The 15176-nt window shown below is 32.0% G+C and overlaps 2 protein-coding genes across 2 annotated transcripts in view; one reads left to right on the top strand and one right to left on the bottom strand.

Moving 5' to 3' along the window:
- Positions 1-15176, top strand: part of LOC107163172 (A disintegrin and metalloproteinase with thrombospondin motifs adt-2-like) — a 67983-nt gene that overhangs the window by 13819 nt on the left and 38988 nt on the right. Inside the window, exons 3-6 of the mRNA XM_015510447.2 lie at positions 3012-3204; positions 3662-3809; positions 10672-10724; positions 10843-11016. Of these exons, the coding sequence (XP_015365933.2) occupies positions 3012-3204; positions 3662-3809; positions 10672-10724; positions 10843-11016 (568 nt within the window). The remainder of the gene's footprint in view (positions 1-3011; positions 3205-3661; positions 3810-10671; positions 10725-10842; positions 11017-15176) is intronic.
- Positions 5386-7147, bottom strand: LOC149056555 (uncharacterized). The gene is made up of 3 exons (XM_089224346.1): positions 6383-7147; positions 6100-6320; positions 5386-6016 (listed from the first exon to the last, which is right to left on the bottom strand). The coding sequence occupies exons 1-3, from the start codon at positions 6936-6938 to the stop codon at positions 5684-5686; spliced, it is 1110 nt and encodes a 369-aa protein (XP_089080472.1). The 5' UTR covers positions 6939-7147; the 3' UTR covers positions 5386-5683.

The raw sequence follows: 15176 nt of genomic DNA on the forward strand, positions 1-15176 counted from the left end.
GATTTGCTTGAAAATGATTTTATTCGAAATTGTCACTGCTCATAAGCCAAAAAAGTCACCCTATACGTTATAAGAAAACGTCAATCACGGACATTTGCAAACATCGTCTGCGGCGATCCTTTCGAACGAAATTTCTATATTTTATTTTTTTTTTTAACGCGTCCGTGCATGTGAAAACGACGTAGAGATAAATAGAGAGAGAAATATGAGATACAAACACAGAATCTACATAGCAATCTTCTAGCCCTGGCCTGCTAGAAACATTCGTATGAAATGTTCTGCCGCCACTCGGGGAGACTATTTTTCACGCAAGACTCGTTTTCTTGTCTTCAGTCAATTCTTGATTTTGATTTTTTCCAAATCGAATTATAATAATACGATAAAGGTATATTTTCCCTTTCTTGTAACACGTTATATACTTATACTGTTATAAGCACTGTGCGTTTCTTGTGCGATGTGTTTTGTCGTGTTAAATTTTATATTTCTTTAAATACCTATAAGCGTAATATTTTTTTTTTTTAATAATATCATCATTGAAAATATAACATCTTTCTCGACATTTCCTTTTATACACAAAATAATACATCCAATATCGAACCAATTTTTTATTACATGTATCTTATTTATTTCTTCATCAGGAGTTGCAGTGACAGCCACCATAATAGTGTATAATCTCCGAGTCATTGACGTGCAACTCCTCTCCACCAATCTTAAAATACTTTTATGTCGTTCGATATTCTATTTTATAAAATATTTTTTTCGGTGAATTCAAACTCAAAAGTAACATTGAACGTCATTTCATGAAGTTTTGTGGAAAAAATCTGATTTTTTACACACTTATATATATTATATGCTAACTATGCAACTTTCAAATTTGAGTGTATATTGCTAAAAATTGAATCTATTTTCTTTTCTCCGTTTCGTATTTAAATAAATTGCTTTCTGCCAAGTAAACACGATCACGGTTTGCGTTCAATAATAGAAGGACGGTGAATATTTCAAAATAGGTATGACTACGTAATTTTTTTCTGATATTTTAGGTGTAAATAGTAACTACAACCAACAATTTTTTTTCAATATTCATTTAGAAGATGACCAACTATAAAATAGTGTTACAGATCGAAAAAATATTATCAGCAGTCCGGCGGGGATAAAGTACCCATTTCGGAGGTATCAGTGTATGAAATTGGCCCATTTCGGTGTATATAGCTAAATGGTATATACATATATATATAGTGGGAAAAACATTTATATTTATTCATCGTGGTTTTTTATTCCACCCACCAAAATTGGACAAGGGGTTCGTTTTTATGGCTAGCCCGTCATAAATAGATACGGTTTTTACTCCTGACTATGCGACGGAATATCCGAGATTAAAAAACATAAATATCATCCCTTCGATCTACACATATATAATATATTAGGAATATAATATTATGTGTTTGTATGTATTTATATGGGTTTGCCCGTTCGGCGTCGTAGGTGTGCTATAATAATAATATATTATATATTTTAAATACTGAATAATATTATTATAAGCTCTGGAAAAAGTGCGAAGGTATGGGAAATGATTTTTCGCGAGGATCGGTACATATATCGTCGTAGCTATCGCTCAAACTGGTCTGCAGATCGTTTACGCAAAGATATTTGACGACGTCAAATGTTTATGTCATAGAGCGCACTTCTGTACACTATACCTAAGCATTATTTACTCCGCTTTTTTTTTTTTTAATGATAATAATTAGTACCTAATCTCTTTTTACACATCTTGCCATCACGTCTATTCCAGTCACACGCGTATCACACCGGCGTCTCGCGAGCCTCATTATTATTACACTATCTTAATGGATTCACTTTTATTTTAAGCCGGCTGACAGCATAGATAAAGTTATATATATATATATATACTCTTCATCACTTAAGTATGTATAGGCCTCGCGTTGGCCTATCTGAACATTTCCATCTTAGTCATGAGCTTTTTTTTTCAAATCTTTCTTTGCCCCACCACCCGTAAGACCCGTAACACCACGAGTCATCTTTCATACTTACATATATATATATAAGCGTCACTTTTATCGCACGCTATATAACAAAACTTTCTTTTATCTCAAGTGGGATTTTTTCGAGTCCATCTTGAGGTATATTTTTTTCTTCGTTTGTACCCAATTTGACCACTTGAAAATTGTTTCCTGCACCGGTACGTTTTGAAGTCCATTATGACGCATGGTTGTACTGCCTCCATAATATAATATTATCGTTTGAGTAAATATTTAACAATCTTCGACAGATAGTAATCATGATATCGAATATAACAAAACGTCTTATCCTCCGCCCATTTATTATGCATTTAAATTGCAAATTCATTCTGCACTTAAGCACTAAGCAGTATACCTCTAATACATGTTCTTATGTACAGCTATCAACGAAATAATAGTTGAATATGAGACCAGCAAAAATGTATGCTGTTATTTATACAAACCATGATGGTATCCGTGTTTGATTGCGTGAGGAACGGCGCCATTTTATTATGCAGTTTTTGCACGCCCCATAAAACTTTACATTTTTGTGCTAAGAAAAATGTTGCTAAAAATGTATGGAGTACACAACAGTTTTCTGGACATATAGATCTAGATATAAGCTTGTTTTGCTTGTTTCATAGATTTAGCTTCATAATATAATTATTACTTTGTCGCATCTACTCTTGTCGATGAATGCAAAATTTTATTTTTTTAAATATTTTATTTTATTTTTAAAACAGACGAATGAATTTTATTGATTGATGAAATATTATTATTTTATCCCTATTATCACAATTCCTTTCATTTATTAAATGTACTTTTTAAATTATGTACCTATGTAAACAGCAAAAACTGTTATTGTTTTTTTTTTTTTTTTTATGACCAGCTAATGTGAAATATATTATGCATTTCACCTTAATGGTTATCGTTTGTTGTAGTGTCGTGTACATAATGTATACTATACCACATTTGTTTATATGTTATTATACATAGATTGGTGAAGTTGTTCTTGGAACCCAACGACCGTTTGATCAGCGAAGATTTTGTGTGGCAAATACGAGGTGATTCGGAGTCGGTGACGTATGAAAAAAAGTCACCGAGACGATGTCATTACATGCACCGGATAAGTCATACCGGGGACGGTGACGTGACCGCAGCATTTACTTACTGTCCGGGAAGCTCCAAAGTAAGTGCATTATTGTACGAACACTGTTCTCAACCAAAGCTTTGATTTAATAAAGAGATCAATAGGCTTTTATAATCAAAGTTTACTATGCGGTTAACTGATATCAATTTTAATTTTATGTGTGGTAATTATATTTATTATCAATATTTGTATAAAAAATAATATAATAAATTACACAAATGTATAGATGACTTATATGATTCAATAAAACGATTATGTTAGTGATTTTATTTAAACTATTAAATTATTGTACCCTATATGCTGGAGAGAGAACATTATTAAAAGATATTTTCTTTTTTCCACAATAAACCCGTGACTCCATATAGTGTTAATATATCCATAACCTAACCATATATATTATAAATGAACCAGATTGACTGAAAATTGTCGATAATCAAATACAATAATTACCATTAAAATATATTAATGAATTGTACTCGTTCAATATAATCCACAGAACGGTATTGTGTTTCTATCAGATATCACATACGAATTGCAGTCTGTTAATGCCGGGCTTTGCCGGTATCGGTGTGACGATGATAGTGAAAATGCATTTATTTTGAAACGAGCTCCGACAGTAAATCACACGTGGACCGATGGATTCAGTAAGTACACCGTTCATCTGTGTAATAATTTATAAAACGGTAGTAAACGAATTTTATATTATATACAATATTAAAACTATAATACTTTATAGTTATAGATGTATTGTCATATAGGTTAGGTACCAATTATATACACAATATACGTAGGTGGTAGGTATGAATCTAAACACCTATCTCAATAATAACCAATAAGTACCTACTTTTTAAGCCTTATCCATTGATAGTTAAATTTTAAGAAAAAGTGTATGTATATAAATATAATGTATTATGTATGTTGCCTAGCTGTTATAAAGTTATTATTGTAATGTTGTAATATCATCGTATGATTTACCAATTGAAAAAAAAAATGTATCAGATATTTTTATCTTGACACCACTATAATGCTTTTAACAAGAAATATGGTATCTCTAGGGATCTTCTAGCAGTATATACCGTATGCGATTTTCATGGGTATATCCTATATAATTTATGTATTATTTATAGTTTTAGTGTACCTCAGTTCATGGGTAACATTTTGGAGTCAGTGTAGCTTGCTTTGTGAACTAATTTGACCGAGATCGTCCATCCTATTGTGATAGATTGGATGTAGAATTTTGTATATTTTTAAACGTAAGGTTCAAACTTTACCAACTCTTTAAACTTTCCTGATAATATGTTTCCCAAGAACCTGTAACCCAATTAGCTGGTAACTGTTCATTTTCTTTTTCAACATCGGCTTCTTCAGTATTGTCACTTTGGTTTAATAAATCTTGTGTTAAAGATATTTCACCATCTAAGAGGCATTGTCCTCTTTCCTTAAGTTTAAAAGATATTATAGAAACAATAAACATAATAAAAATTACAATTTATTTACCAAATTGTCCATTTCAGCATTATTCAAATCTATAAACTCTGTAATTTCAGCAATATGTTGAGTAATAATTTGTTCTTCATTGAGATCATCTTCATCATCATTAAAATCTTCTATATCAGACATATCTCCTCTAAGGAGGTTTTCTATTTCAGCATCATTGGAACAAATGCAGTTTGGTTCCCACGCGAATTTTTCGATTTTTTTTTTACCAAAATGTGTGTTTCACGACACTGAATACAAAAGTCTAATTCCAAAATTCTCGCAAATCATTATTTTGGAAGTTATAGCCATCCAAAGTTTGCGATTTTATGTTTATACGCATATACGCGCAACACTACTTTAATGCCGTGCACATCGCCAATATATACGCACGTTCGCTGTAGGTAAGTGACCTAGCAAGTAAACTGAACCTTAAGTAACACAAATGACTCATGTCTTAAAGTCAATAAACTTCACGGCTCCCGGAGCCTATCGGCTCCGGTCACCGGACTCGATGGCCAGATAAAATAAAATAAGTATAAGTGGCTCCCTTCGCCTGTCGGCTCCGGTCGCCAAACTCGAGGTCCTCTGGACCTCTCGTTGGATGGGGGCTCGGCCCCCAAACCCCCCGGGGCTTAAATAGCAAACCTGGGGGGGAGGGGGAGGGGGGGGGGGGGGCGACCCCTCCGGGGTCGCGGGGGGGAGAGCGTCCCTGCCCTGCGGGCAGCCTGATGACCTAACAAGTAATCTGAAACTAATTTAACACAAATGACTCATGTCTTTAAATTCAAGGGACCCCCGGTTCCCGGAGCCTATCGGCTCCGGTCGCCGGACTTGATGGCCAGATAAAGTAAAATAAGTATAAGTAGCTCCCTCCGCCTGCCAGCTCCAGTCACCAAACTCGAGGTCCTACGGACCTCTCGTTGAATGTGGGCTCGGCCCTCAAACCCCCCGGGCTAAAAAATCAAACTTGAATGGGGAGGGTTATTGAAAACAAACATTTTTTGCAATTTTAATTTTATTTAAATTTTTCAATATTTTATTAATCGTCATCCGTTCCTGTAGAAGAAGAGTCTTTATCATCATCACTTATCAAAACATCGTTTTCTTTTGAGTTATACAGCTCACCAGCAAGTTTAAAAAATTCCGTTAGAGGTTCAATGTTTAATATACGACACCTTTTCAAAAACATGTACTTTGCTAAATATCCACCATAAAACCGTTTTTTACGACAATATTGGGAAAGCGAAGCCTTGGCGTGACGCCACATTCCCTCAACATTATTAGTGTGTGCTCCGGTTTCTGGGTTTTTGAATTGAATGGAATGATTCACTGTTAAATGAACATACCCTTCATCCTCCAAACATTGATAACTCTAGTAAAACAAATTAACACAATATCACAACTCAGTACCACAATATCCCTCGGCACAGCCCACATAGTAAAAACTAAATCTACCTTCCAACAATCGCTGATAATTGTAGTCCCTGGCAAGATCCAATCATTGATTGCTCTTAATAGGGTATCTTTATCTCGCTTTTCTACGGGTATTAAAAAACAAGCCCCAGTTTCTCGCTGAACACCACCAAAAATCCACTGCCCCTCTACACGATGCCCGCGGTTATATTTTCTTCGACCAAATTTGGACTCATCAATTTCAACAACTTGTCCGACTCCACCTATTATATGAATTAATTATTTTAATACTATAAAAAAATGATTTATTTAAGTTTAAACTAACCTATCTTATTATGATTCGTAATCATAGCCTCGAAGACGACTTCTCTATGAAATGATGACCAATCTACAGCAGTATGTTGAGAAATTCGAATTTGTTTAACAATAAATGACAGTGACACGTTTTCTAACCACAAATATGCAAACGATACTATTTGGTATAACGACAAATGCGATTTATGAAAAAATGTATCTATGCGAATCGATCGATAATAGTCACATTTGTTTTTTTGTTTATTTATAGGTGCCCTACATCTCCAACTAAACCCGTCTAAAGAACGTATATCGCTGTATAATTGTAAATAATGACCATTTTTACATTTTAATACACCATCACGGGCTAACAAATTCCACGATTGCAATTTTTGTATAACACTCATTGAGACGGGGCCATTGGTTTTATGCTCAAATATATCATACAACTCAATAAAATTAATAGATGTCATTTTAAAATGATATGTTGTCGTAACTGTAACAAAAACTGTAGTGATCTGGAGTACGCTTGTAGGTACTAACATAGCAATCTTCAAAAAGTAATATTTAAAACGAAAATAAAACATTATCAGTTCTATTGCCTTTTGAAACTCGTTAATTAAAATTATAATGAGGTAGATATCTACATAAAACTAATAAGTTAAATATAACTTTTACAAAAATATAATTATAGGGTATAATCTAACATTTTTCATCAAACTACTTTAGATAATATTGTAATAAAATAAAATAACATATAAATGAGAGGCGAGAATACGAAAACGTAAGAAAGTGGGTATCTAAAGCCGGTTTGCGCGCATACATGCGTAAATACTAAATACGTGAAATCGCAAACTTTGGATGGCTATAACTTCCAAAATAATGATTTGCGAGAATTTTGGAATTAGACTTTTGTATTCAGTGTCGTGAAACACACATTTTGGAAAAAAAAAAATCGAAAAATTCGCGTGGGAACCAAACTGCATTTATGCCGTGTATTTTACATAAGAAAAAGTAATTGCAAGCATAATAAAATATAAATTACTTACCGAAAATTGAGGAAATAAATTTAAAAGTAGTTCCCGTCGTAACGGTTGAAAAAATTTGACAACAACAGATAATAACATTATCAATAAACACGTTATCGTTAAAACAGTGATACCAATGGATAGAACACAAAATTTCTTATAAGAATTGATTCCATATGGAATCATTGGGCTCATCATAAAAATAAGAAGAAATACTAAATATTATGATTCCATATGGCATCACTGGGTCTGAAAGTGTTAAGAACAATTTGAAATGTTCGTAAAAATCAGTTATCGGAGTTGTATATTAGCTACAAACATATAATTTATTTTATACGTGATATAATAATATAGATTCTATAAAATAATATTATTTCTATAACAAATAATATATCATATAAGAAAATAAATATTAAGTTTTCGTGAGCCAAAACGAAATGTCTGTAGGAGCCACTATAGTCTCAATGAGTATTTGAACAAAATTCGTTATGAACTGGTCCAGTAGTATCCAAGCCTATAAGCTCAAAATATTGTGATTATGATATTTATAATTAAATTAAAAATTTTAAGTATGCAAAAATGCTGAGGTGTATATTCGTGATATTTACGATAAGGACAGTTAACATAATTATTATAACTATTTATAACATATAAAATGTATAAGCTTTCCTTTCCTAATTTGTGGACTCAAGTCTCACTTAAAATTATTTTACCTAGTTTTAGGACATTACGTGAAAATTCCTATTTTTTGAACATACATATTACATTTTTTTAAATTTATCCTAGAGTTATGTTTATGGTTCGTTTAAAAAACTATAACCATCATACGTCAGTAGTAAGTGATTTTATTTAGTTAGTGGACGTCAAAACATAACGTAATAATTAATAATCGATTAGGTTTAGTTGTGATGATGTTGAGCACAAAATTATAAACCATATCTAATAAAGTAATAAAGTAACAATCTATTATAGCATGGAGAGTGGTGATAAATGGATATCGTGATAATATCGTACATCTGTAGCAAAGTGGTGCGCGGATTCGAGATGACACAAACGAAACTGTGCATACTACATATAATATGTTTAGAAACTTTCCGTGCGAATATAAATACGTATCAAATCGATGATAAGTTTTCGACGTATCTATATATTATAAGTATAAGTACGTAGTGAAAAACTTTTTCATATTTATATAGCACATATAACATACGAGGATTGAGTTAAAAATAAAATTTTTAGAAATGTATTTCACACGTAGTTATTATGAAATGTCTCTAAACGTGATACAAAATGTAATTTAAACGTCATAGAAATAGTTAGGTATTGTTTTTTCTATATTTTTTCTGGAATTTGAGTCCAAGATATATTACTACGTTGGTTTGAATAATTTATAATTGTATATCGTTATATTTTATACATACATCGAGATCAAAAATTATTTTGTAATTAAAATATATAGTATTTTATTATTTATTTCCGGAAGTCCCTACATGTTGTATGTATGTAACTATAGTATTATACTCGTTTCTCTTCAACAAGTATTTTAATTAAATTTAAAGCATGTGATCATTATAATATGTTGTTCTGGTATACACGCACGAAAATTATACAAGTTCCAAGAACAGTTTTCTTCGAATCTTGCATACGCTATTGTAACCGACTCGAATTTCAAATTCAGATTTGAAACGTGCAAAAAATTATAAATAGGTAGTGAATATATTATTATACCAACCGTGTGACTGTCGATTGTAACAATTTTAATAACTTAACTTGGTGGAACACTTCAACTTTTTTCAACCTGAACATGACGAAGCGCATAATTGCGAACAAAAAGAAAAGTAATAAATTCACAATTTCATTTGCTAATATTTTTACTATTTCTTTTTTTATTAAATAGATATTTAGATCTAGAGTTAACAAATGACATTAACAGCAGATGAGGTTGACCGCTTTTTGGGAGTTTCTCACAAAATGATCTTATATTTTTTTTAACGATAGATTTCAACAATTATAAAAAAAATATTTTAATATACATACGATTTTAAAGTAATAGAAAAAGAATCGCTTCTTTTATTTATTTGTAAATAATCAATGTATCAATTGTAGTATTGCAACACAGTTTGGGGGTATACGAAAAAAAAATATATTAAATCCTAGGGGCCAAAATCTTGTTAGACTACAGTGCATCGTTTCTCAACCTTTTTAGTGTCGCGAACATCTATCTATATTACTTAGGTAAAAATTTGAACAAAAAATATTCTATTATTATCAATATCAATTTTAAATCAACATTTTATTATTTTCGACCTACGCGACCCCAAGTCAAGGTGTTCCCGACCCCCTAGTTGAGAAACGCTGGACTAGTGTCATCAAAACTCTAAATTCTGCTCTAGACATTTTTTATTTTTATACCTATATAGTCGTACACTTCGGGAGATTTTCCCATTTGATCATAAACATGATTGTAAAATGTTTTATCATAATATTTCGTTAGGTATATTTTATCATTGAATAATTATTATCGTTTGCTAGATATAGAACATGTTTTTATAGTATGGTTAAATTTGATAAAAATTCTAGTATTATATAATTACTATTTTTTTAAATTGTTTTCTATTAATTATTATTAGGAATTCAACGTGATCATTAAAAGCCTATTTTTAGATGAAATATACATGTTAATAAGGTTATAGATAAACATATTTTAATATAATACATTCGTATGTAAAATGTACAATTCATTATGATCTGTATTATATTTTATTACAATTTAATGTATAAATAAAAGAATGTAAGAGTTTTCGATAAATTCATATCATATATTAGGGATGAAATGTTGTGAATTTTAAATTGTTCAATTAGTACGCGACCGCGTGTTACAACCAATAATTGTGTAATAAACTAAAATGTAGCTGAAAAAGTTAACGTTCCGAATCCATGATCTAATAGTGTCCATGTTTGGTCAGCGTCTAAATAGTTACGATATAAGTTTCATATGTTTCTTTACGTTTCTGATGTATCTACTATTATATCTACACTTATATATATATATTGTATAATATTATTTATTATGGCTGATGCTTATACGTTATATACCTACAACAGCCGGGCGTGATAGAACTGCTGAAGACACGTCGCGTTCATGAAAACGAAAAATAAATAAATAAGAGAAAAGGAAAAAACTTTAAGTTCTGTAATTCGCGTTATTCTTTCGGCGCCAACGACGTTTAGGACTTTAATACAATATATTCCTCTTGACAGTTTGTATATATTTTTTTTCTCTCCTCCACAGATGTATTGCGAAGACCCGGCGAAAACTATGCTTTCATGTCACCAGACCTTTTTGTGAGTATAAAAATTAGTGAGGTTTTTTGTTGTCGTTTTCGTCGCGTTTTCTCCTTCTCCCTCCCCTTGTTCGCGTTTTACTCTATCCAAGATTTTAATTAAATATTTTGCCACGCAGGTAGAGGACACAAAATACGATGAGGATGGAATGGAGGCGGTGACAATGGCAACAACGATGCCCATATTGGAGACGGCGCTCTATTTTGACGAAGCTGCGTACAAAACATTTTCGGAGTACTTTAAACACGACGACGAACACCTTGTCGACATGATTTTAGCATACGTTAATGCCGTGAGTATATTATATATATATTTTTTTTTCATAAAAAAATTAAATCTATGTCGAAAATATATCGATTATAATGAGGACTTGTAAGAAGAGATTTATCGGTTACGAATTTTTGTTACATCTTAGTTCATACAACCCTTGTTTGTGCACGAAGTAAGACCGCCCTGCTAGCTCAGCATATGTGAAGTTGGTCATACTGGGTGAGAACGCTACTTCCACTCTCCCCCGTTCCAGCTCGGTCAGCGGCCGGGTCCCGCTGTATTGGTGTGTGTGTGTGGACACATGGCGTCGAGTAGTTTTTGTTTTCTTGTTTTACACTTTTACCGTTCGTAAAAAGCGCATGGCAGCTCAGCATTTTTTTAAAGGCTTTTAATATTCACCTTTTATATCGTGTGATATTGTTGTCCATCAGAAGATTCTATTCTTATTACGACAAAGGCCGCTCGCCTCCTGTTTGGCAGTTCGTTATTCATTCCAGTTCGGTACGTGGTAATCTTCCTGTTACTACATCAAGTGCAGCTCGCAGCGTGTGTGGCAGCTCGGCATCCAGTCCAGTTCGGTCCGGAGATTATCCTTCCCCTTTGTGTATTATTTATTGTACGATCAGTTGTCTCCCCCTTTTTATTATATTATTTGTATTAACTCAGCATTTGCTATATTTTTATGTATTACCTCCCAGTAGATTGGCCATCACTGGTGGGTAAATGTTGTCAATATTTTATATTAGCATAATTAATATATATATTTAGAGGTCTTATAAAAAGATATTGTTCTATTTTTCAATCGTATACCATATATTATGTTCACTATCCCTTAGCAGCTTTCCAGTTTAGGTGCAAGTCGCAGACGCCAACCTCATGGCAGGAGCGGTTGTGGCGAAAACAACCCTAGAAATAATTGCTACCCTTTTTTGGGGTTACATCATTAGAGATTTAATTCTATTTCAGTTTCGTGTAATTAATATTATTTTTAGGGTTTTGGTTATCAAAAACGATGTGACAATTGTGACACATAATTTCTGTAGAGATTTCGCTGAAAACCATACATTGATAGTATAAAATATATTTTAACTATAAATACAATAGGTTATAGATCAAAGATTTTAATATTATTTAAATAAAATACTTTAGATACGAATTGTTATCTGACATGTCACTTAGCACTCTATAAGAACATAATATTTAGATTCAATATTTATTTTATAACCTAGTTGATTTTGATATTATATAATAAGGCTATTATAATATTATATATTACAAGTACAAATTAATACAAAATAAATATGTTGAAGATGAAGTAAATCAGTTTTTGGTGTATATACAATACAGTTTCTAAGTCCAAAGTCATTGTAAAATTACAAAAATCGAAGACTGAAAAAATTCACCATTAATGAATAAAATTCGAAAGAGTAGGGCTTGTTGTTCAATCGCTCTGCATAATATTAAAACGTTAACTATAATCAAGTTTTGCAGCGGGTATTGCTGGACTCAGTAATGCCAAGTACTCAAGCCCATATATCCATAAGGTATAGCGATTTCTATACAATTTATTATGATTTATTAGTGGGCGGATGTCTAACACTGAGTAAATCAAATTTAAAATCAACTTAAATTAAGGTATATTTTGATCATTTCATAATATCTATATTATAATTGACACGTATAGCAGTACCTACACATTATAAATAAGCGGAGAAGTATATTCAAAGAAAAATATTTAGTAACTTTTAGTGAGTGGGTAAAATCATTATGTGTAAATATTGTGTAGTTGCTATACCTGAAAAATATATCTTAAATGCACTGAGGTGACTTAATTCGAAAATTAAATTTAAACATAGACGAATCTCAAAAAAAAATTACTCACGCTCGTTGCGAAATATTATAATATAAATTTTCTGACTAGCTTTTTAGGCTGGTAAAATTTAAACACAGTATTCGTACGCGTTACGAATTACGTTGTTTTTGAGACGCTACCGTATGCATCGTGATAGAATATTTTAAAGGTAATTATTAATTAATATTCGTGGCACACTTTGTGTTGTAAATCTTAGGTCACCCCAAGTCGGGAACAAAATCACTCACATAGGGCTACCAAGCTATGAATAAAATACATAAAAATAATTTTTTTTAAAATATTTAACCCCAATAACCAAGATTTTATATAATACTAGCCGACCCGTCACAGCTTCGCCCGTGATTGGTTGTTTATTTTGCCTTCGGACCATGATATGTAGAATTTTTTATTCAAATATTATTGTTTATTGTGATCGGCTAGTAAATATAAAAAACGGTTTCTAGCGTTATAAATGATAAAAATAAATACTGATAAAAAAGAAATAATTTATGGTTGATAAAGATTTATTAAAGATTTATTAAAATTTATTAAAGAAAAAAAAAGAATTAAAATATGAATTTTATAAGACTTCTGAGTATATGATGTTTTTTGTTATATTTCCTGTTGAAATTAAAATCATAAGATGATTCGGGTCTCCAGTTCGAGAAAATGCCACGTATAATTGCCCATGTGAAAAGCACTCTGTACGAAGATCTACGCCAACGTACTTGAATGTTTGACCTTGTGCTTTGTTTATGGTAATGGCAAAAGAAACTTTAACCGGGAATTGAAGCCGTTTGAAAGAAAACGGCAAGTCAGAGGGAATCATGGGAATTCTTGGAATAAATGCAATTTCTCCTTTCGCTGGACCTGTAAGAATTACGGCTTCTATAATATTATTTCGCAACGATTTTATTTGTAATCTTGTACCGTTACATAAGTTCGGTGGTTGAAGATTACGTAATAATGTAATTGGAGCACCAATTTTTAATTTTAGTTTATGAGGAGGAAATCCCGAAGGAGAAAGAGAATTGAGAAATTCTTGTGGATAATGAATAGCATCATCTGTTGATGTAACTGTATCAATAGATAGATATTCACGTGAGTGTCCATCGAATTTTAGAAGGATGATATCATTAATTTCTTCTGCTGTTACATTTCTTGGAGAGATTATAGCTCTTTCACATAACCACTGATCTGATTTATTGGACAGATTAAAAATGTCTGGATAAACTGTAGAAATCAACTCTAACACGTTATTGACCACCCGTCCAATCGTGTGATTGACAGAAATGTAACCATTTTCATTTTCTAAAGTTCCATTTCCAATTTTCAACAACTGTGCTGGAAAAATATCGTCCCCTCCGCATAAATAAACTCTCATGTTTGTTCGCAAATAAAGTTTTTCAACATAGTTCCATATATGGGAAGATTTTAAGCAAGCATTAACGACATCAGCTCGAGTACCTTTAGGGATTACTGGTAAGGTTTGACGGAAATCACCAGCGAAAACGAATGTTATGCCACCCATAAACTTATTATTACACCTAAGATCTTTTAATGTTCGATCAATTGCTTCGATATGTGATCTGTGACTCATTGTACACACATCCCACACAACGAATGAGGTTTTTTGAAGAATTTTTCCATGAGGGCCATTTTTACGAATCGGACAAACGTATTCTGTATCAAAATAAATAATACATTTAACGGTAACTTGAAAGTCGAGTGAGCAGTTCTGCCGCCACTAAGGAGAGTTGCTGCTATACCAGATGAAGCTACTGCTAATGCAACTTTACCTGAGGATCTAATTTGAGCCAACAACAAATTAATTAGGAATGTTTTTCCTGTACCACCCGGAGCATCTAAAAAAAAAACTCTTCCTTGATGATTCATTACGCTTTCTGTAATAACATTAAAAGCATATTTTTGATCATTTACTAATTTTGGTAAATTGATTTCTACAAATTCTTGTAATCGGTTATTATCGTAAGAACGCAAAATTGAGAATTCAAAAGGATCAGATGCATTTTCATTTCGAACAGGTGAGTTCATTCCAAATTCAGTTAAATATTTTTCAGACAGAAAAACAACTTTATCTTCTATTTCAATCAAACCTTTATTAAATATTTCATCAGAAAAAGTAAATTGCAAGTCATTTAATCGAGTGCGCTCTGTAAGAAGAATATCTTCACAAAAATCATTTCTGAACTGTTCCCACAAAGATTGAGGTTCAGACGGTTGGCAGAAAACTATGATTATTGCGAATAATTCTCTTAATTTTGAAGGACTTTCTGAAAGAGTTGCCTCCGCTAGAGTATTTTTCCATT

Source organism: Diuraphis noxia, unplaced genomic scaffold (assembly GCF_037042655.1).
Source record: "Diuraphis noxia isolate RWA-SAM2 unplaced genomic scaffold, SU_Dnox_SAM2 contig0003, whole genome shotgun sequence".
Lineage (NCBI taxonomy): Eukaryota > Metazoa > Arthropoda > Insecta > Hemiptera > Aphididae > Diuraphis > Diuraphis noxia.